This window comes from Vidua chalybeata, chromosome 8 (assembly GCF_026979565.1).
Source record: "Vidua chalybeata isolate OUT-0048 chromosome 8, bVidCha1 merged haplotype, whole genome shotgun sequence".
Taxonomy (NCBI): Eukaryota; Metazoa; Chordata; class Aves; order Passeriformes; family Viduidae; genus Vidua; species Vidua chalybeata.
This window is the reverse complement of record NC_071537.1, coordinates 34,930,179-34,954,301: the sequence shown is the minus strand read 5'-3', so window position 1 is coordinate 34,954,301 and position 24,123 is coordinate 34,930,179. Positions and strand designations below refer to the sequence as shown.

General features: G+C 39.8%; 1 protein-coding gene across 7 annotated transcripts in view; it reads right to left on the bottom strand.

Moving 5' to 3' along the window:
* The window catches only part of CTNNA3 (catenin alpha 3), a 430,920-nt gene that overhangs the window by 167,427 nt on the left and 239,370 nt on the right, over positions 1-24,123 (bottom strand). For all 7 annotated transcript variants that reach the window (XM_053948596.1, XM_053948593.1, XM_053948594.1 and 4 more), the window contains 2 exons: positions 17,448-17,528; positions 12,240-12,392 (listed from right to left, as the gene is read on the bottom strand). In XM_053948596.1, the coding sequence (XP_053804571.1) occupies positions 12,240-12,392; positions 17,448-17,528 (234 nt within the window). The remainder of the gene's footprint in view (positions 1-12,239; positions 12,393-17,447; positions 17,529-24,123) is intronic.

Here is a 24,123-nt window from a genome sequence, read left to right as displayed (position 1 = left end):
TGCATGGCTTCCCACAGTGTTTTCTGATAATTTCCTTATTTAGTTTTCCCCAGCCACTCTTTTTTTTAAATTTCATTTATGCTGTTACTCCAGTATTATAAAAGAATTTGCCCTACTTTTTGCTTTCTTGTCTCAAATACAGGATATGACATAGCTCCTCTAGGTATTGTGTACAAACTGCATTTCAGAACAAAGATGTTTATCAGTTATTTCAATGTATTGAGAAATTCATATTATAAAGTACAGTCTTGTAAAAAGCATCACGCAGGCAGTGGCAGAAAAATACTGGTTCAAAAGCCATTTGCCAGTGGTAAAATAACCAGAAAGACTCCTAGATAAGCAGTTAAATTGAGCAAGCCAAATGGTTGCTTAATCATCAGGAAAATACTCATAAATCACAGAATGCTTTGGGCTGAAAGGGATCATCCACCCTCTGCCATGGGCAGGGACACCTCCCACCAACCAGGCTGCTCCAAGCCCTGTCCAGCCTGGTCTTGAGCACTTCCAGGGATGGGGCAACTTCTCTGGGCAGCCTGTGCCAGTGCATCACCACCCTCCCAGAGAAGAATTTCTTTCTCCTACTTAATCTAAACCTACCCTCTTTCAGTTTAAAACTATGAAGAGTAAAACCTCCTCCTTTAACAACTGTCACAGCACTCATACTCCAAGGGGAAAAAATAAAAACAAGCCAGCAAACCCTAACAAATAACAGAGAGACTTGTTTGGTACTTGAGGAGCACAAGCTTTAGTAAAATGATGTTAATATTTAGATGATGAGTGCTTTTTTTGGCACCTTTGGAATTATTCTGTTACAGCTGACTGGCTCATTACAGATCAATGTATCAAAATGATGAGACTTCTGGGGCTATAATGGAATCACAATTATCACAGTTTCTAATACTCTGAAGAACTTCTAAATCTCGTTTCTGCAGTAATAAGAGGCAAGAAGTCAGTGCCAAAGCACTTGTGTCAGCTCTCTGTACAGTGTCACAGATGTTACCAGTGTGTCCTGCTGGGGAGTCCACTCCCCCTGGAGCTCCCATAACTCCCAGCACACTGCTCGAGGTGCCTGACATTTCCAGCTGCTGAAACATGCCCCTCACACACAGAAACTCTGATAAATCTTTGGGTTGTTTATCTTTTGTTCCCTTGCTTCACACTTATGCAATATAGGCTGTGATTAAGAGGATTAATGAAAATGTCACCATTTATCACCTGAAGTTCAATCAGCAATAGGAAAGTTGAATCTTATTTGATTAATTAACAGAGATGCAAAAATACTTGCATTATTAATTCAGAACGCTGCAAAATGCTAGAACTCTGTGAGGCCCTAAACAGCAAGGCTCAAAGTCTTAAAGCTTTCATGCACCTAGAACTACATGCCTGACTTTAACCGATTTTTTTTTTAATTACTTTTCTTAATTCATTGTCTTGACCACATTAGCTCGCCATTAAGCATCCATCTACCAGCTCCAAAACGTCCAGAAACAAGTTAACTGGCTTTAAAGGCCTCCTTCCATCTGCCTGCCACTTCTCCATTACTATTGCCAGATTGCTTCTATTAGAACATAACACTTTTTTTTTGCATTTAAAGACTTTGTGCATCATTCCTGTGCTGCCTTTAATTTTAGAAGTAATTCCACACAACCCTCTCCCTCAAATGCCATTACCATCTTTAGGTAAACCACCTTTACCTGTTGCAGGCTCTGTGCAAACACCCACCTAACTCGAGCAACACCTGGCAGCAGAGGGTTTGCAGACTGCCCCCAGGACCCTCACACCCTCCTGCCAAGCAGGTCAGTTTGCTGAGGGACTCTGCAAACTCACTGAAATGGGAAAGCTGGGGTTTACACATGACTCTTGGGCTCATCAGCATTGCATCTGTGTTTCAGACATCAAAAGTTTTAGTTTTAAACAGCTGCAGGAAAAAAAAGTATCTCTAAGGAAAATGAGGTAGTGCCTTTTTTTTTATTATTATTATTATTTTGTGGTTAGTTCAGTATTGCTAATCACAGGCTTGCTAAAATTAGCAGTGTCAGCAGTCAGGTTACTCAAATGGGTCCACGGAGGTCTTTGGATTTAACTGAACAATGAAGAAGCTACAAGGAAGGAACCCCCTGCCCACATGTTCCCAGTGTGCTGTTAACCAAACCCTGCCTGAGCCCAGAGGTGGCACACAGGTCTCTCCTGGAAGTGAAAAAGTCACACAGCAACAAGGGGAGCCTGAACGGGAATTCCCAATCACACAAACTGAGGATGCACAGAAATTAGCAAACTAAAATTAGGGGATTTTCTTCTCAGAAACAGAGCATTAGCTTACTAACTGAGAGTAAAAAAAAAAAAAATAAAGGATGTGTCATAAGAGAGGAGGGTTAATCAGTATGGTAATGTAATGAAAATCCACTTCCCATTTTTAAATATTGATCACACTTAAAAGAGCTTATCTTATTTACAAAAATGGCATCCTAATCTGCCGGCAGATACATTTTATTCCCAAAATGCTGACCACTGTTCTGCAACCTCATCTCCATGTGCTAACTGCTCCACAGTTCGATGTGCTCCAAAGCACAAAGCCACACTGGAGTTCTGTGCCTGCAGATCCCATTGTGCAAAGGGACCCTGTATCCTCAGGACAGCTGCTGTGCAAGCTTCTGTACACGACTAACAGACAAACTGTGCCACAAAAATATATACAAGGATCTATTCTACAGCTTACAGTCTTCATCTGCTATTTTGACATATATGATCATACCACTGAAAGTGTACTATGGGTTAAAGAAGGATAGTAAGAGCAAAAGCAACAGCAAAAAACTGACAAGCCCTTGACTTGGATCTTACACCTGGTAAGGGTGCAAACCCTTACCACTGAACAGCCTGAAACTAAAAACTTCCACGTAACAGGATTCATGCTTCTTGTCTTCTGATTATACTCCAAAGGAGAATGATAAAAGATTCTTCTCTCTTCTGATATTCTGAAAGTTAATAAAGATGTTCCAGTAACCTGTCAGTTTGACCTCTACACATGCAGTTTTGATGTGTTGCCATTGTCAGAAGTAGTTTTGTTTTTCAATAGCTCAGTAAAATCAATATTTAAAAAGAGGCAATGGAGGATTAAAATGTTCTGTTTATTTTATGTTTACCAGTCTGGGATTAAAACTGATAGAAATGGGAGTGGTGCTGAGAATACTCTATTCCTGATTGTATTTGAAGGTGGCAGAAAGAAATCAGAGTCTTCCAATTGACAGGACTTCCTACATGCACTACTTTGATAGATAAGGCAAAATTAAAGGATTGTTAAATCTATTTTAGATTAAGCTGCTATCTGACAGGATGCAAGTGAATACTGGATACCAAATCAGGGGGATTGTTGGTTTTCAGAGTTCAAGTGGTTTTATTTCCATGGACCTTAGCTCCAAGTAAAAGCTGAGTAAGGTAAAAGAATGCAGTCCTTAAGTACTGGATGTTCAGAGGTGAAAGTAACAGCTGTCACAGGCTGCTTGAAAGTTAGCTGTTGTACACTCAGGAAAGTGCAAAAGGGAGATGATTTGTTTAGGATGTTTTTGTTGCATCTTCCAGACTTATGGAAAGTTGCTCTCAACCCAATTTTCTGGGTCACTATATTTAAAATTTGACATAGAAAGATGTAGCAATTACATACAAAATCAGACATGGTGGCAAAGAAGAGCTATCATCTTTTAGATGCACGCCAATAAAACAGACTGAAGTGTGAGAGTCTTCCTATTGTACTTAAAGAGAAATATTTACTGTTCACATAGAAAATAATAAGCAACCTGTTAGATTTTGCAGATTCCATGTTAAAACTGACTTTTGGCAGAGCTGTTTTCTACAGGAGGCAGACATAGACAGCTTAGTCCAAGAGCCAGTGGCTGTGATTTGCCTTCTGGGAGAAAGGAAGACTTTTCTTGAGCATGCTTATTCATTTTCTGTCAATATTATTTCTGGTTACCAGATACTTACTATAATTTCCACTGTCCTCATTTTGCAAACATTTTGCAAATGAACTGCAAATGCTGAAAACATTTCATTTTACCGTATGTAAGTTCTTCCATACTGTTTGCCAAAATGGCATTGCAATTCTAATAGCATTAAACAAAAAATAATTTTAATCTATGTATATAAAAAACCCCAACTTCCTTATAGAAATAGAAACAATATGCATTTTTATAACTCAAGGCTTTTTATCCTTTACAGTTCTTAACTTAATTTTTTTTAATGCTCTCTTAAGGATAATTCACCTTTAATAGATGTGCATTTTCTGCACTGGAAATCTTTGCACTAACTTGCAAACTTGTTTTTTTGAGCAACACTCTGTGTCCTGCACGCCTCTGCTGCTCTGTATCAACACATCCCAACACTGATGCACTTAAATAGACGTGCTGTTTGTTACTGTCCCTTGTTTGTAGTCCCAGAAGCCAGCACTATCATATTGCAATACAGGCAGAACTGAAAAACACACTGGCAAGCATTAGGCCACAGGCTGAAGTGTCAAATTTATGTATCAGCAGATCTGAAGTCAGTATTATTAGATCAAGCGACAGAGACAAAGGTGTATTCATGTACTGAGAGAAGGGCTGGAAAACACAAAGTTCACTTCATCAGCACCTCCACTTCTGCTAAATCTCTGCCTCTGCTTGGTATAGCTGACCTTTAAACACCACAGTGGGAGATCTGCATCTGTGCCAAAAGAAAAGATAATCAGAGCATTCTTCCCTGCTCCCATCAAATTCCTTTTTTAATCTCAAGTTCAGCCAGCCTATCACTCCTCCTCTCAGAAAGCATTACATGCCCATGATGGATCAGCTCAGGAGAGCAGTCTGTCAGCTTCCCCAAACAAGAAATTGCCACTTACACAGGGCCTGCTTTTCTCCTCCTCTAGATGTGACATTTAGGTCTTCCTGTTACCTGGCTTTTGTTCACTGTTGTATACTTGTTATCCCAACAGCAGAATTTGCTTTTGTCTTTGGTAGAAGTGAACCACAGGCCAGAACATTCCAGTCACTAAAAACAGCTGTGTCTTAGAGGGGACTAGAAAGAACACCTGGGTCCCTTAAAGCTTTTCATTATTATTTTGCCTTAATTTTCATAATTCAAAATGGTGTTTATATTCAGAGGTAATTTTGAAATGTCCTAGAAGACACTTCGAAAATGTTTCTATACAATCAAATATTACAACTAGACTGGTAATTTAATTGCAATATTTAAAAGGTATTTCAAAGCAAAACCTAAATGTGTCAAATCTGAAAGTACTTAATCTTCACATTTTTAAATATTTTTTCAAAATTGCTGCATTTTAGTATGGAATTCCCATTAATAACAAACATTTTCTAAAAAAACCCAAATCTTTGAAGAATTTTTTTATCCAAGGCTCACAAACAAAGACTTCGACTACAGAGAGAATCTTAACCCAATTATTTTTTCATCCTGCAATATATTCTAGGGGTCTTTTTTCAATGTAACATAATCAATATTCAGACTTAGAAGTATTTGATGCAGTATATGAGGAATGTAAGGCACTGCAGCCTAAAATAACCTCCATCAGAGGAATGTTTAACGCGACCCTTGGTGCTCATCGAAATACTTCAGCAGCTGAGTGTTCGTTTCATATGTGGGAAGTGTCCAATATCATAGCCAAAGTGGGCAGTTTAATGTGGTTTTGGGGTTTTTTTAACTATGCAACTAGGACTATTCTGCTTCCTCCACATACCTGAATACCCTATTCACATTTCAAACTGAGACACGCTGGTGTGTGCAATTATTGTGCAGCCATGGCAGTGCAAAGATGTTAGCCACGGTATCTCAAATCCTTCGCCACTGTCTATATTTTCCAATACTAGTGCTGGCCACAAAGCCCCAGCTGATGCTCCTGGGAAGTGTGGCTGACACCCCAAGCCTGTGCACCTTTTAACAGCAGGCAGAATCTCCAGGCTACGAGCACAGAGCAGTTAATAAACTCAGCAGAGAGAAAACCTAAATACACAAGAAAGAAGACATTTAGTTACTACTGTTTCTGGAAATATTATCGCCCCAGAGCTGGTATGGTGTTCAGTCTTTCCATCTCACTGATGTTTTGTACCTCACTGGATTTATATCCATGCTCCTGAATTGTATTACTTTGCTATGTCTTAAATCAATTTTTGAAGGAAGGCCTGTAACTTCCAGAAGCTAATTCAGAAGGGAGATGTGTAGGAGATCTCACTGCTCAAGCCGATTTACAAAGGTCACTGCCCTGTGAGGATACTGTCTGTTTCTTACATTGCAGTATGAGCAGCGAGCCAGTGTAGCAGTAATTTAGCCTAGCTCAATTAAGATTTCCTATTCAGAGAGGGGGGAAAAGTATCTTCTTTCTCAAGACTTCTTGTTTCTATTAGAGAATTCTTCCTTTTCAGATTAAAACAGAAACCACAGAAAATCTGTCGATATTTTAAGCAGTTCTTCTAATTTCCATACCAAATTCACTGTTGGACTAACCTTTGTGAGAAGATGAATTTTTGTTTTTATAATAACCAACTCAGTCTATTGTGTTTACATACAAAACATTTCATAATCTACTCTTCAAACATCCTTGATCTTTCAAAAACAGATTCAAAAACTGCCCTCAAATACAGGATATGCCTGATTAAAACTGCTATACAAAGCGTAAGAAAATGCAATGTAATGCACGTCTCAAAATAGACCAACAGCCAGCTCTCCAGGTACAAATTTACTCACCTCACTTCTCTCGTCCAAAAATTAGGCATCCACACTAAATTAATCATTTAGTCAAAGAAGAAACAGACACTTCATGTAATCAAAGAAATCTTCAGAAAATCTTTATCTTGAGTTAGGAGTCAGTGGGGTAGATGAGGTTTTAAATTGAAAAAAGCCCAACACAATAAAATCTCAGAATACCTGCTTGAATTTGTTAACTTTGAAAGCAGACAAAACAAGCAAAGCACTGAGAGGAGTAATACTGCTGGGTGGGGCGTACAGGCCTGTACTATTAGTACAGGTTTTAAACTGAGCACATAAGGAAACATTTAAACTGGAAACAAGACAAATATCAACGGCTTGTTTTACTTAAAAATGGACTTAGAGCCTAGTCCTGCGCTGTTGCTGTACAAGCTGGCTGTACAGGGCACTTCATTTGGCCATAAATAAGAAACCCAGCCGGCTCCATCAAAGCAGCCCCTGGGCTGACAGAAGGAATCCCAGCCATTCCCTTCCACCCTAAGGTGCAGCTGGGCGCTGTCACAGGGCAGGGCAGCGGGTTCTGACCACCCCCGACGTAACAGGGCTCAGACAATGAACTCCCTCCTTTGCCACATGGACGCCGGGGTGTGTGCTGTCCCTGTCTCCAACCACTGCTCCACAAAACACCTGGATAATAAATGTAACACTATGACATCAAAATCATTTCATTACTATCACCCCTGGACTTGCTGGCTGCGATAATAAAATCCATTCTGATGTGACTGGACCTGGCTACACAGATACACAGGTCTTTGTGGTCCAGATTCAGAAACTTATTTAATAAATTCCTGCAATCAAGTGAAATACTGTGACAGGAAAATTAAACACTGATGGTTTAATCAATATGGCAACAAGAGCATATTTAGAACTGAGCCACAGAATAACATTGACAAAGGATGTATGAGAGTAGGCAATACCACTGTGCTGATTCAAATTACTGCTCACTGATTATTTTGAGAATGCAATATCCTCTCTTTTGACATGTTGTTCTGCCTCCACTTTCAAATCACTATTATCAAATTCAACTTTGGTGCAACACTAACATCATCAGTCCAGCTCAACAACTGCTCTGAAGCCTGCCAGTGTGTGGGACATGTTCAGCTGGAACACTGACAGGACAGAGCTGAGACACTGCTTTTTATAAGAGGAGACTCACTAAAGTTGAACTCATGATTGGATTCAGGAAAACCTACACTTTTTTAAAAACCACTTTTTCCTTAATTTGGAGAGAATTGCTTTTCATTACACAGCTAATTTCACAGCATATATCTTCAAGTGCAACAAGTTACCTTTTTTAAATGAAAAGGAAATAGTCATAAATCTTCCTTATGCTATAAATATCTTTTAGAAGAGCGATATTAAAATAAACTGGAACGGACACCCCTGTTTTCATACACGAAAGCAATGGAAGAATGAAAGATCTGGACTACTGTGTATGAGATCCAGGCATGTGGATGCCAGACTCCTCCAAGAATTAGGGTGGCTGAATAACCCCCAAATTCTCGGGTGATTCAGACAGATTAGCATCACTTGTTTCAGCCTCAGGAACAAATCAGCAGGAAACTGGGAGAAAGCTGTGAGCCAGGAATTTCTGCGGTATCTGCATTAACTTTTTATAATTTTGTTTGCACATATTTTAACAAGTTATTTGGAGCAGTAAATAAAATAACTAATGAAGATTTGCAAAAGGATGCAATGGTACTAGATGGCTAAACAGTAATAGCGATGAAATTCAGTCTAGAGAGATTAAAAGTGAGTAATTTTGTGAGGAAATAAGCAACAGTTTCTGTGATTCTATGAAAAATCTTGACGGTATTGATTAGCATGCACAGTTCTGCCCTCCCACCTCATGGGCTGCAAGGTGCTGGAAAAGGTACAGGGAAGGGAGCAATCAGATCCTTTTGTGGCTTCCAAATAAGGACATTTTTAAGAGGCCATAAATACTTTGAAAACAATAAAAAATGAAAGAGTAAGTGGCATGGAGAAGGAAAATAGGGACTGGTGTTCATTTTCTCTTATGATACCAGAATACACAGACAGCAAAAGAAAAGATCATTTGTGGGGGTGGTCAGGGTGTGAAAGTCTTTAGCACAGGATGCTCCAGATGTCAGAGGTTTACAGTGGGCTCAGACCCACACCTGGAGGCTTTACAGTCAGAAACAAAGCACACTGAGAATGCAAATAGGCTTTTTCCTTAGCTTTTGTTCCCCTAGACAAAACCTAGGGATTGCCAGCATCTGAGCTGGTTTTCACCTCTCAAAGCTTGCAACAGCTCCTCTGTGTTGGGCATGCCCCACAAAGGCAGCTGACAAAAGAAAAAAAAACCACCTTTTTAACCTGCTAAACAAGGTACTGTGTATTTAACAATATGCACAGTCTTGCCTGCATCACTGGCCTTTGCTCTATCATCTGGTGCCCACAAGCCACCCAACTCCCTGGATGTCACAACTACACCTAGATGGTAAAACTGCTTTCATAGTTGCAGTTCAAAAGCCTGATGTCTCATCTCCCTCACCACCAGCCTTCTCTGGAACAGTTACTGTTCTGTGCCTTTTTTTGCAACATTTTTCTTAGTTGTTTAGGTTTTAAAATGTTTTAACTACACCTACTGTCTCTTAGTATTCCGTAGCCAGGTACATGCCACTCATGACCTGACATTTCAATACTTAAATTTATTTTCAGTAGCAGAGATGAAGCCGATTTCTGCAATAGCATACCACTGGCTTTTGGAGTTGTATTCCATAACATCCAAGTTGTAAGGGAATTTGTTTCTTGGCTCTCATATCAGTGCAGGAAATAAACAAGCAAGGAAAGAATGTGAGGCCTCCCCTGCAAACATGCAGATCATACCTCTCATTTAAGAACCCCTTAATAAAATACAGTAATGCTTGGAAACTTCCTCCTAAGTTATGGGAATTTTACACTGGATTGGATCTTGAATTCACCTGTCATCCAACTCCAAATCTCACAGAGAGCAGACAACAGCATGCTGTGGGACACTTCCCTGGTTAAAGGCTGGGCACCTGTCCCAAGGGGACAAGTGATGCTTATACACTAGAATTTTCACCAAGAAACATAATTTCTGTTTTACACAAAGGGGTAACATAAATAACAAGGATCCAAATGCAACTCATCTCCTTTTGATCCGTCCTGCCCTTCTGGCAGAATGAGGCTCCCTGCTTTGGGTAGCACTTTTAGCTAGACCTGACTTCTACAGCACGTGCATTATCCATGGCCCCGTGTTCAGCTGGAATCCAGGCTCCAGGCATCTTCTGGAAACCACAACTACTCAGATCCAAGTCTGTCTATACTATCTTCCTTGAGAAAGCAAGAGTGCAGTGCTCCACTATATCAATTTAAAAACACACATATTCTCAGGTTAACATGGTTTAGGCCGCTGTAGTGGCCAGTAAAATCCAAATATGCTTCCATTTGGAACTGCTACAGTAACTGCTCTAAAATATTTAAAAGTTATTACATTTAGATAAATTTAATTGGTATTACACATTTCCCAAAAAAAGCTGCCATATATCTCTCACTTACATGAAGCTGTCAGAAATGACTGCATTTTTCTCAAAAATGAGATAAATCTGTTTATCTCCACAAAGCCCTTTTGTGGCCACTTGTTTAGCTGATTTTTTTTTTTCATTATTGTTCTGTTTTACCTCTGATAGTCTCAGGCAGATGGATGCAGTACAACTACCACCTAATTAATTTGCTGGAGAGTTTAGCAGTTGATAAATACAGTTTATCAAAAAGCCATCAATCAAGCTCTTGCTTAGAGATACTGGTAAGGGCATTAAACCAATGTAAGCAACTTTTAAGTAAGATACTTACTTCTACTAGATATCCAGAAGACAACATAAAGTAAAATTGAAGTTAATTTGAATAGCAGCCCACAATATAATCCCCAGTAAAGTGACATTTGGAACAATTAATTCAACAATACGAGGTGGCACTGTGTACAGTCTCTCTTTAGAAGTAAGTTCTCTTCACTGTAGGCAGCACATTGAGTCACAGCATAAATATAAATATGTACACACACACTGTATATTCACACATGCAGCAAGATCAGGCTGTGGATTATTCCAGGCAGTGAATCTGTGCAGCCATCAGTCTCTCTAATCACACACCCACTCTCATGGCCAGCTAGTTCTTGCATTTGGGACACAAATTCAAACCCATGAAAGAAAACAAATTCTGGATCTTAGGCTTACACCCTCTAAAATGAATAATGATTTGGGTATTTCAACTGGACTCAGAAATTCAGTCAAGTTATTTGGTCTTCCATGATCACCTGTTCTTTCTAAAAATGAAGTCACTTCAGGATGGTTTAGCTTCAGTATTAAAAATTGGAAAAACCTCCAACTTTGAGTTTGTGTTTCAGCTGTCATTTGATTTTGCAGCACAATCAAAATCAGATATTCTTGTAAATCGAAGAATAACAACTTTTCTTATTTTGTAATCACATGACCATGAAGAGAAACATAAATGCAATACCCTCTTTTTACTTTAGCTCTTTACCTACTTTTCTTTCATTATCTCTAGGTCACTCAAGATTAATTATTCATTCTGAGCCAAATAGTTTTCCTAAGTAAATTTTCAGCTGCAGAGTGAATTAATTTATTTTTTCCCCATTTTTGCGTTACTGCACATGAAAGCACCAAAAGCTAAAAAACCCCACAAAAAATTATTAAAGCGTTCCTTCCAGGCACTTGAGATGATAGTGCTGTGAATTTTTGACTTCAGTATTCCAGCAGTGTTCCAAGCTCCAGTTCAAATGAGTTTAGGTCCGTGTATATTTAGTCTGCAGGACTGACTGTCCAACAAACAAAAATCTCCCCCCAGCTGTATCTGCAAACCTCTTAGTGCTGAAGGAGTATCATTTATAAGCAATGAGGAAGTACATCCTTTAGAGATGAATACTGAGTCTCCAATGTGTGCAGGGGATTCTCTTAGCACACAGGCAGGAGCTGTGGGTCCTTTCCAACCCGGAATATTCAGTGATTCTGCCAGCAAGCTCCCGGCCCTAGGCTGGGTCAGAGCCCCACCTCCCCTCCAGCAGGTCACTGCACAGGTCCCAGACGTTCCGAGGGAGAAAGCTGGCAAACAGCTGGCACTGACACGGTGCCTCCTGTACTTTGGGCAGCAGGATCCTGAACACTGCGAGCTAATACTCCCAGAAACACACATTTAATCAAGTTCCCACTGAACACCTTGGTGGAAAGGCTTACGCTGATTTCTCAAATTACAATTCCGCACCATCTCATTTCTATGCAATGAAATGCTACGCAAGGACAAAGCCCTCTGTCTTACTACATACCATTACAAGAAAATGGAATACATTTACTATTACCCAAGGCCACTTATTTATTCTTTCCTGAAATGCCAGCCTTAAACATTTTTTGATATCTGCCAGCAAACGGAGTGTTCAGTGGCAAGTCACTTACACCATATATTCCAAACAAGTGCAATTCCATCAAACATACCTCCACAAGCCTGTTGGTATGTTCTCGAAATATAGCAGCATATTCCTTTATTTCTTTCTCTCTTCCATTTTTAGCAGCTTCAATGAGAACTAGCAGTGGAACAGTGGTGTCCAAGAAGGAGTCTGAGATGTGATCTATAATGGCTTTCCGGAGCTGCAAAAGAAAGCAGTACATCAGTACCTGCTAACTGGAGAATTCACTGAAGTCTGCTGGAGGTATTGTCCATTCCTATTTATAACATAAACACATACACACTGTATTCATGCGTTATTTGCACCATAGGTCTGAAACCTATGGCAGCTACAAATTATTTATTACACAGAAAACTGTATTTAATTTTAAGGAAAACTTTAATATGCCACTAGGTAAATATGCCTGTTTGTAAGTGTTTGTACAGATACATAAAACACTACATCATAGACTGGTTCTCTTGAAATCAAGGGAGCCAAACCAATATTCCCCTTCCTTGATGAATGGGCTACTTAAGTCATTGCACATGTGAAAAATTAGTTAGCCTAGACCTCGTATCTCCTGGGTATTCTCCCTTGTAATTCAGATGCCAAGGGAGAAGGCTATTTAATTTTACAAAGAAAATATTAATTTAATCATGTTTGTAATCACAAAATAGCTATATCCCATGATTTCATAATTGCAAAATTACCACAGTATTTTCTTTCTGGGAAATACGGTCTGGTTTGCAGAATGGCAGCTTTCCTGGTAATTATGGGAATGAGATGACTGATTGTGCCACCTGATAATGTATTAATAGAGCAAGAGGATCTATAAATGAGGCTGGAGTTCAGTTTTCTCTGCTTAAATTAATTGTTCTTAAACTTCTAACTTAAATTATTAAAGAAGTATAACATTCTGCTATAAATGACCTGTCTTAAATTAGGCTTCATGGTCGCTTGTAACCAATCACTGGGACATTACTTCACTCAAGAGGTTATTTTGCATGTTACCTACACATGAACGCTGCTCATTTAGATCACGCAGCACTACAACAAACATGCCAACTGGAACAATACATGAAATGCAGTTTAATTATCAAATGCACTGAATTTCCTACTCCAAATCCAGCATTTTTACAATATATCGAAAAGATTTTGATTGGAATTGAAAAGGACACTAAATGTTTTTAAGCTCATCACACTGTTGCCAAACTGCTGTTTTCACTTGGCATTTTGCTCCAATGTATCTGTGTGAAAACTCAGTAGAAGTAAAAACTCCTACCACAAGAAAAATAGAAAAAAAACACAATCTTTTTGATGCTGCTGCTGTGTTTGTAGGTAGGCCAGTGACCATGCACAGCAGAAGGAACAGTGGAGAAATCTGCTGATTATCAGACAAGATCTGATTATGAATTCCACCACTTGCTTTTGGATAGCCTCACCAACTAAAGTCAGCCCACCCTGATTCACCAGAGGGGCAGACAAACCTTCCAAACAAACACAGGCAATTCATGTCTGGAATGGTTTCTTTGTCTCCTAACCTACTGCAGCCCATCACATTAGGCTATACTGTCTGGATACGCTGTATGTTCTGCAAAGTAATTTGCAAAGGCAGAGGCTGTGGGATTCGTACACAAAATAGGATTTCTTACATTCTCAGCTTTATTCAAGCTGAAATTAAAATACAAAAAACTATTAGAAAGTTTCACTACTAGAAATATAATACATCGAACCTCCAGTCCTGCCAAGTTACCTGCTAAGACTTCTCTGTTGTAAAGGCTCCACTAACGAAAACAGATATTCTTACCTGTAAATTAGGTACATGAATGTGACCTTGAAGAGTCAGAATTTAAAAATTAATCTATCAATTTACAAAAAAAACAACAAGAAAAAGTTGTGGAACCATCATATCCATGGGCAATGATTGATTATCTCCAGCAGAAATATTCTGGAGTTCTGTACAGCCCAGATTGCAGGACTTTCACAGCCTTAGTGTAGTGTCACCACAATAACCTCAGGCACATTTGTGGTGAGCTTGAGATACCCAATTTCAAACCAGCAGGCTAATTTTATCTCTCATTGCATAATTCTTTGCTATAGCTTTTCACTGCTTTTCTTGGCTTAATTAACCTTTCACACAGAAATAATCATTACTATTTCGTTCTAAGAAATGCTCTATCCTGCAATTATGTAGCAAATCGCATCTTCTTCAAAAAAACAAAGATAATGCTGTGTCTTTGCTGAACACAAACAAGTTTGAAATTATGTTCCTGTTGCAGTTCTGCAAAGGAATACACAAAGCTGAGAGTTGCAAAGGATGGCTTGTGTAGCATTAAAGAACAAAGAGATACAACATAGAAAAAAAAAAAGAAAAAGACAAAAGACAAAAGAAAAAAGTAGTATCTGAGGCAATATCTATTTCTTTTCATGCTAATTCTAACAAGCAATTCTTCCATGACTCAGTAAGTCTGTTTCTGACTCTGGCCACCTGTAGGGCAAAATGCTAAAAGGCAGAAGGGAGGCATGTGAACAAAGGACAGCATCAGTAGTGCCAGCACGCAATGCTAGGGAAGTCACTGTGCTATAATTAAACTTCTTCTTGTATTTTTAAGTAAAAGAGACACCAGTAAAAAAGGGAAAGGAGGGGGAGGATGATGTCTGACAAATTGTTTTCTTCTTAAGATGCAAGGTCTTACCCTTTGAGTAGACTGGTACAGAAGTATGGACAATTTTTAGGTTTGATATCAAAATGCATTAAAAAAATAACACAGGAACATGTCATTTATAAAACATGGGACATAAGGTTGTCAAAAACAGCAGAGGGTAGAGAAAAAAATGCCAGCAGCTGTTTGCAGCACTACTCAACATCAGTACCGATGAGCACAGAAAAAACTCTGTTGGCCTCTACTCACCTCTTGCCTTTCCAGACTACCCTGGCAAAAGTCCTGGACAAAGCTCAGAGCAGTTATTACTGAGGGATCTCCCCTTCCCCTTTCGAAGGGGAGCCAGGAAAGCCATCTCTTTTGTGTCCAGAAACAGCTACTCATGATGAAGCTGATACGTAAAAATATAAGAATATCACCAGGAATAACATTTATTAAAGGAACCAACCAGCCAGAACTGCAGACCAGCCACAGGAGAAATCTTTGCAGTCCATTCACGCTACACTGGGAAAGAACTGAGAGGCAAGAAGTGAGTATGGTAATTTCACATAATTACAAATTGGAATGAATGGGCAATTCCTTCCTAAATATCCGTACAGCTCTCCTCGGCAGGGAAGCAGTGATCCAGGTAAAACTGCACACACAGAAATGACAAGCACACCTCCAGCATAACACAAGAACAAATCAAAACAAAGCTGAACAGCTTAAAATCCCCAGAAGTACTGGCCAAGCTCCTGAAATGAATGCAAGTAAGTTCCCTTGAAAAGCCAGAGAGTTTCTACAGCTCCCAGAATATCCTGTTCTGGGGACAGCTACTTTTGCCCTCACTCTTGCCAGACACAAGCCTTCCTTCACTGCCCTTGCTGTGATGTGCAAAGGTGTTCCAAAGGGGCCCATGGTATAACCCACAGCCAGGCTGCTGGCTGGGACAGCACCTCTCTGATGGTTTGGGTTATTGGGCACTACTGAAGAGATTTTAAAAATTCATCTTTATAAGGTTTCATCTTTAACCCAAATTTTGAAGAGGCAGTCCCAGTCACGACTGAAAGCAGAGTACACTTCACAGCACAGCCCAGAATGCACTGAGAGCGCTGACACAATACCAGCAAAGGTGCACATTATCATTGAAAAATACAGTGTTACAAAAGCTTTAAGAGCAGAGCAAACAACAATTTTCATGTTTCTCGTAAAATTGCTGGGAGACGGAGTAACAAATGTTTGTAAGTGAAAGCAAATAAGACTCTACTGCAATATCTGCAGGCACAAAATTCACAATTTCATGTCTCCCAGAACAGGAATTAGGCATGCAGTAAGCACTCTTCCTAAAACAATTCTTATGCAATTCATATGTATGAACATAGAATTGAAGGAAAGATATAAAATATTTCTCATAAATGCTTTCCAGTAGAAAAAATGTCAAGAAGCACAGAGCTGTTCTGGTAAGAGGAAATTACTGGTTCTAGATTGACTATAAATTGGGCATGATTACATTCAGTCTGAACATTTTCCAAAGGTTTACAGAAAGACACAAATTGAATCAGTTAACAGCTTTTAACCACTGTAACAGAGTCAATAAAGTGTTTTAAGATGGAGTTTAATTAACTCATGGAAGAAAATGAATGGAAGGGTTCCTAGACACACTGAGCTGGTGATGCAGGTCTCTGCACTGAACACATTTTGGACAGAATGTAAGCAGAAACTGGATAGCTACTCAGCTGTAAACACTGTATTTATATTATATTCTTCTTATTTTTCAAGGCTTCCCCTGGCTGATTATGGGAGCAGGAAGGAATTTATTCCTCATCTTGAAGCACAGGCTGGCTTGTGAGACTGAACATAAGGTTGGGAGGGGTAGTCTTCCACCAGGGAGTTGAGCAAAAGCCCAAGCTGGAGACAGGATGAAAGAGGTGTGCTCAAGTTGTTTGTAGCTGTAAATTTTCATGCACTTGGTTGGGGCAGCCTGGCTGAAAGAACTACTGACTTTCTAGGGGTTTTCTTTCTGCAAAGGCACATTATACACATCCAGCATAATCTGCAGTTTTTCTCAAAGGTATTTATTACAGAGAAAGGGTATAAACACAGCTGGTGTCTACTGCTAACCTTCTGTCCTTGTGGATTCTGGTCCACGTCTCACATTAGTTTTAGGACACTGGGATGTAAAATGGGGGTAGACTGGGGACTGGACGTTCCAAAGACCCTCCTGTGTGGTAAGAGTTGTCACAGCTGTAAAGACCCACACACAGTGACTCAGTAGTTCCTTCAAGGTGTCTGCTGCAACAACCAGTAATAATTCAAGTGTATTGAAAATTAAACAAATCTTGATGGCTAGAGTACGTTACTGATATTTATCTACAGCAAATATCTTCAGACATGCATACACACAGATATATATTCAACCAGAATCATTTAGCAGGGTTTTCTCCCAGAGTTTTGAAAACTGGCATGTAAATATTCTGTGGAATGGTGCAATTGTCTTTAATACATTTTTGTTATCGAAAAGAAAATATTATTTTCAAAATGCATAAACTGAAAATAGCAAATTGGAAAAGAATCCCTCAAGACCTTTTTGTACCTTTCATTTGCCCAGGTCTCACCTGTCTGCGGAGGTCTCTGGTCTTCTTGCACATACCATCTATGGCAACATTCAGGGCGTTGCTTCTCTCTGCCTTGTCAGTCTGCAATCAAAGGGACAGAAAACAATCAGTGGCTGGCTGGGATCCCTCAGCAAGCACATCCTCTGTGTCCCCAGTGCATCAGAGCATTTGGTAATTCACACACGCTGAAGGAGTTTTCAAATTTTTCATACATTTCAAGAGCCAGTACCACAATGTTCACAGAATGCCAATTTGTGATATTAAGCATAATTTGCTGAGTCAAAACATATGTTTTAGAAGCAGTGTACAGGAACAAAATAAACACTTCTTAACTTCTGAATTGTTGTAATACTCCCAGTGTAATCAACAGCATGAACAGAATTATGATGATAGTGACGATGATGATGGTGGTGGTGATGATGATGATTAGTAATAATAATAATAATAACAACAGTAATATTTATGGCAATTCATTAATACCCTATTCATGTGAAAATAATGTTTTCTCTCTACAAACAACGTATAAATTCAGGTGCCCACGATGCAGTGTGGTTATGCTTTTGTCTGTAGTGTCCATTTTCCTTCTGTGAAACAGAATGGGTGAATTTCAAAATGTCCAAGATGTTGCAATGCAAACACCGCCCATGAAATGGCAATCTCTCCATTCCACAGCACATTCATCCTCAGCATCTAGAAGACTGAGATATTTGAGAGGTCTGAAGAGAATCGGTTTTACTTTCTAAACAATTTTAACTTTTTTATTTCCACCTATAAGCAAAGTGCTTCTATCGTGGTTACCTATTTGAAAAGTGTACTTCACACTTCACTGGACCCCTCAGCCTTTTTTCCCTACAATATTACCATAATACTGCTGTGCCTCCTAGCTGGTTAGAATTTTTTTTCCTGTTAGTACAGAAACTACATGAAAATACAAAATGCCTGATGAACTTTGCTTGCCTAAAGCAAGCAATCATTGCTGACTACCTTGGACTGCCCTGGCCCAAAGGAAAGCACCACAAATAGTGGTGCTTTACACAAAGTCAGCACACATGACATTTACAGCACAAAGAGCCAGGCTGTCATAAATGCTAAGCAATAGCTATGTACAATGACCACAGCATTTACCAAGCACCAGAAGTCTCTATTATATGAACATGACTGTGTCATTTTATAAATAACATCAAAATTAATATGGAAGTAGTAATATTGTGGTAGGCACGCAGGAGTATAAGCTTATTATCTATGTATCATATTTCAATCAGAGTTATTTCCTTACTAAAGAAACCTGTGAACAGGACAATATGCTTAATATTAAAATTAAGACTAGAGGTGGCAAGAAAAGAACTCTTACATTAAAACTGAATGTGCAATGTCATAAATGCCAAGAATTATTAGCACATTTTGTATCAACTGAAAGGAAAAACTACTTTTAAAACTGAGCTAGTATTTTCAGGGATATTTAGAAAATCTCCTATGACCTTCAATCTCTGAAACTGGCTATAGTCTTTGCAGGGAACAGATGATCAAAACCAGGTCTTGGAGAAAGGTCTGAATTTCACCTTAAAACCTTCAAGGAATCCCTGGAGGTGGATACCCACTTGTGTTCCACAGCAATGCCATCATTTCTTGTACCAAGGCTTGTACAGGAACCAATGTAAATAATGACTCCTCTATTATGCTTTGCAACCTCTTGTCAACCTTGACAACAAATGATCCCTTCTGAACTGCCAGGTAAACAGGGCCAGGAAAAACTCGGGTGGATACAGCTCAGCTTATGCCTATGCATTTTCTGACTACAAAAATGCACTGGCATATCCTTTGGAAGTTTTATATTTAGAGCCTATTTTTCTACAAAGACAAAATCATTGTAAAATATTGGGATATTTTTCAAATTCCCTGGTAATCTGTAACTTCAAAGGTGGCCACTAATGATACAACTGGCTTTCAGCTAACCTAAATCTTTGAAGCAGCTATTCTGAAATAACCTCAGGCAGCAAGTGGCATAAAATATTGAACAGTGAACAAGTTAGAAATACTTTACTTTCAAATTCTTAACATAATAGTCAATGTCTAGAAAGCAAATTTAACTATAAATGAAGTTATTCTTCACCTCATGCTTTCCCTAAGAAATAAAATACACTACAAATGCACTGTAAATGCAGCTTCAGGCTGTAGAATATGGACAAGTCCAGACTGCAGGTAACCTCATAACTGCAGACTCTCATTCTTCCCTAAAGAAACTTAAACATCAAAAACCCCACACTACTGTTTGGATAAATCCTACTTACAAAGACTTCTAAACCATGTGCAGTCTTTTCCAGTCAGGGGAACAGCTGGTTACAAAGTCTCCTGTGGGAACACTCCCAAAGAGCAGCGACCTCAAGCTGCCTTCTCCCGCTTCTGCCCCACTGGCCCTTGGGACCTGAAGTCCTCCTGCGGGTGTGTGTTCCCCTGCAGACTCAGACTCGACCTGGATGTGACACTAACAGCTACACCAGGTGATTGCATTCTTGAATAACCACAGAAGAGCAGATGTAGTGTCTGACAAGCGTCCACTGAAATGCTGGCACAGCGAAACCAAAGGTGACCTGAGCAGCTCCACGCTCAGCAGAGCACAGCTCTCACTCCCCAGCGTGGAACCCGCACGTCTGCACTTGAAATACTCCACATCTGCTCGGCACTGAAACCCTCCTGGTGACTGACACGCCTATCCTGAAATAGGTCCTTCTTGTACAGAGTGACTGAATTAGGAAAAGGGCTAGGAAAATTATGCACATTATTCTGGGTCTGGATTTTCAAAATCAGGCATGTGAGCCTGAAAAGTTATCCTGCACTCACCTACTGTTTTTTTCCTGTAAAATATATATAATAACAGCTATATGGCTCCCTTGTGAAGATCCTAAAAGCAATATCCAGCTCCTATTTCAATGCATTTTTAACATTTGAAACATTTTATAAGCACTAAGTCACAGTGTTATTAATATTCCACTGAGTGAAACTAAGTATTTTTAATTAACACTGGATAGCTTGAAGATAAATGCTGGGTACTGGAAATAATGCAGGCCCATCTATTTCACACACTGGCAAACAACATTAGCTGAATGTCTCAAAAACCCACATGCACAGAAAATCTTTTCTGCTGGATTTCCACCTAAACCAGGACACAGCTGCGGGCAGATTCTCAGCTGGAACACGTGGCCATATCACCACTGGTTTTTTCATTTGTAGCAGCAGGGGATTGTGACCGTCCCAGGCACGCCAGACCCTTCTGCAGCCCAAGGTACACAGGTGCAAACCACAACATCTGCACAGCCCTGCAGGACTCAGGAACCAGTCTCCAGCCAAGCCCCTGGGGGTACATGTTGCCAGCAGCAACAAAGACTGCAGGCATTCCATAAGCTCCAGACTTTGTCAAGTTGATCTTAAAGGACTATATGGATACTCTGAGAAGGGTTTTGTTCTCACTTTGTTGATACTTCTGAAAGTCCACAAATGTTTACCTGATAGGTGCACTGATCAGTAGAGTGTAAGGAAGATATGGGCAGAACTACTTAAGTGATCATCTAATCTCTTCTAGTACTTAGGCCAATATTCCCATTTTTAAAGGTCTGTGGCCAGAAGTTAAGCATATGTTTTGATTCATGGGATGTGTCTGTTCCCAAATAGTCATTGAACAACCTTGGGAGGAATAAATAAAAATTTAAAAATCCAATCTACTAGCATGATTTTCTTTGTCCATCCCACAATGACAGAATGGTTTGGGTTGGAAGGGATTTTAAAGCCCATCTCATTTCAAGCCCCTGCTGTGGGCAGGGACACCTCCCACTGTCCCAGGCTGCTCCAAGCCCCATCCAGCCTGGCCTTGGGCACTTCCAGGGATCCAGGGGCAGCCCCAGCTGCTCTGGGCACCCTGTGCCAGGGCCTCACCTCCCTCACAGGGAAGAATTTCTTCCCTGTCTCTGGTCTAAAGCTGCCCACGACTCTGTGATAAACAGCTTTTGATGTAGTTCTATGCATCCAAAACCAGTTTTAGTTAAAAAAAGAATAGCACATTTATCAAAATCAATTCTCTATAGAAATATTAAAAAAAGAAGCCAAGCTATAAGGTAAACACCAATCAATACTACAATAACTTAATAAATGTCAGAGCTCTAATTAAATGACTGACTGTTTCAGCCTCTGTGTTGACTGCAAATAATCCTACACTCAGCAATTAGAGGGTCCTGTACATTGCACCTTAATTAAAAAAAAAAAAAAAAAAAACAAAAAAAAAAAAACTCTCACACAACTTAGGTAGGACATTAAAGCAAAGTCACAGCCTCTATAGAGACACCAAGCATTTTATGTCTGTTGTTACAATTTAGCATGTAACATACAATATTTTTTTGCATATGGAATTTATAAATTGTTCTTCTTTTCATTTATAAAGTCACTGTGAATTCTAATCAAAACCATAAGATTAGAAGAAAATTGCATAAAAAGCAATTTTACAATTTATTTTGCATAATGAAACAATTTTGTCATTACTTGGGACATTTCCACACCTCAGTTTTTTTGTGCAATGACAGGATTTTTTTTTCACACACAGCTTATAGAACCCCTGATCTGTCAAATCCTGTTGTGAAACTCAACTAAGTAAAGACATCTACAAGCATCTGTCTCAAAAAAGGCCCAAAGAAGCCAATAAGCCTTTATAAAGGAAGATCCAGTTCAATCCTGTTGCAGTCTTGAGTTATCCCAGCAGGTTCATGGCTGGCTTAGTTAGTTAACGCTGTGCTTCAGCCATCAGTAACTAAATGGAACTAATACCACTTCCTACATTCTTTGCTAGGAGGAGATGAAGGATTTGTTACCTTGAAGGTCACACAGAGAGAAAAAAATCCAAGATGACTGCTTGGCTATGTGAGAAATGCTGAGTGTGGGGCAGACCCTCCTTGCATTCCTTTGTACCCATCTGCATACCACTAGGCCCTGGGATTTGTCCCTTAAAGGCAGAACTAATTTAAGCATTATTTTACCCTTCAAATTTTCAGCTTGTTCCTCAAAGTGCAATGTCCAAGTAAAAACCAAGACTGCTTGTTGGAGGTGCCACGTCTGGTTAAATACACCAGAACAAAACAATGACCTTCTCCGAACCTGCAGAACTCAGTGGACAAGCCTGTGCCGGGCTGGAACTCAGAAATGAACTGGCTGCTTACAGTTCTTCTTTTCATGCATGTGCCACACTTTCAAACAAAATGTTTTAAAGACCTCCTGGGTCCCCGTCCTGGAAGTGGATAAGAACAAATCCTTGAGCACAAGCAACCTCATCAAAACGTGGAACTGTTTTAGATGCATGAACAATTATATGCACAGCATTCGCTGCCTGAGAAATCCCTGACTTGAACATTTCAGAAGTTATTCAAGGAATCCTCTGAGAAGGCAGTTAAGGCAGAACCTGACGTTTCTGACATTTTTCCTGTGAAAAGGTAAAAGCTCCCAGGCCTTTTCACACAGCATTTCAAAGCCTATTTTTACTGTACATCAAAAGCCTGGAAAGGGAAATTAATTCAGAAGTACATTTAATACCTTTTTTTTTTTTTTAATATGGGAAACACAAATGAAGAACCCGCAAGTACTTTAAGTTGCAAATCACTACCTCCACTCAGTGACACAGATTCCCTACTCTTAACACACCAACACACCCACCCCAGTGTGATTTTTTTAAAGACACCTGGCTCAAGAAAACCTATTTCTGTGATAAACAGGTTAAGCATATTTTTTAAAAGGGGTATGGGAAATCATATGCAAGTGAGCAAATAAGGACTCTTTCATGTGGAACTGTTTCTTATTAAAGAGAGGGTTTTTTCCTCAATAGCTTCAACATGAGATTGTCATTTTCTTCCTCTTCAAGCCCTCATGGGATACTCCCTATGGATCTAATGCTGTGAGATGTGAAGTGCCTCATAAGAAATTCATTACCTCAACCTCCACTGCCTCAACTGGAGTACTAAGGGCTCTCCTTACTGTGTCAATTACCCTTCTCCAATCAATATGCAGGAACAGCCTAGGATTTAAAGCCTCTCAGCATAAACCTTTTTTGGCATTCAGTTACATATGGTTTGCAATACTGCAAAACAAATTTTAAATTTCATTCTAGACAAGCACAAAGCAAACAGTCTAAAAAACCCAGAATTGAAATGCACAACCCTTTAATTATTAGAAAAAAAACACTGAAAACACTGAAATCTGCAGATCCCAATTAACCCTAAAATCTCAGAAAGAACAGTGTTGCTGGAATATGCATATTGTATTGTCACGGTACAGCTGGTCTGTAGCTGAACAAGCTAAACCTGGCCAGGACAAGTCCAGCCTGGCTGGCGTGGCTCATTGTGGAAGGGAGGCAGCAGACACCTCAGGAACCCTGCTCAGGCTGGCTGCAGATGCAGCAGTGGCCGGAGAGCTGGGCAGGGACAGGTCCCATCCCATGCCAGCTCTCCGAGGGGGGATGCCAGCGCCCTGTGACAAGGGCAGCCAGAACAAACTCCCGGCTGTTTGCTGAGTGCGGGCGCTGCGCTGCGGCACGTGGCTGTCTCCAACCGCACTATTGCACATTTCCACCCACTCTCATTTTAAAACACTGCTGTCAGCCAGCTGAAGGTGTGGAGGAAGTCCAGGTTGTCTCAAAGGACAGAGC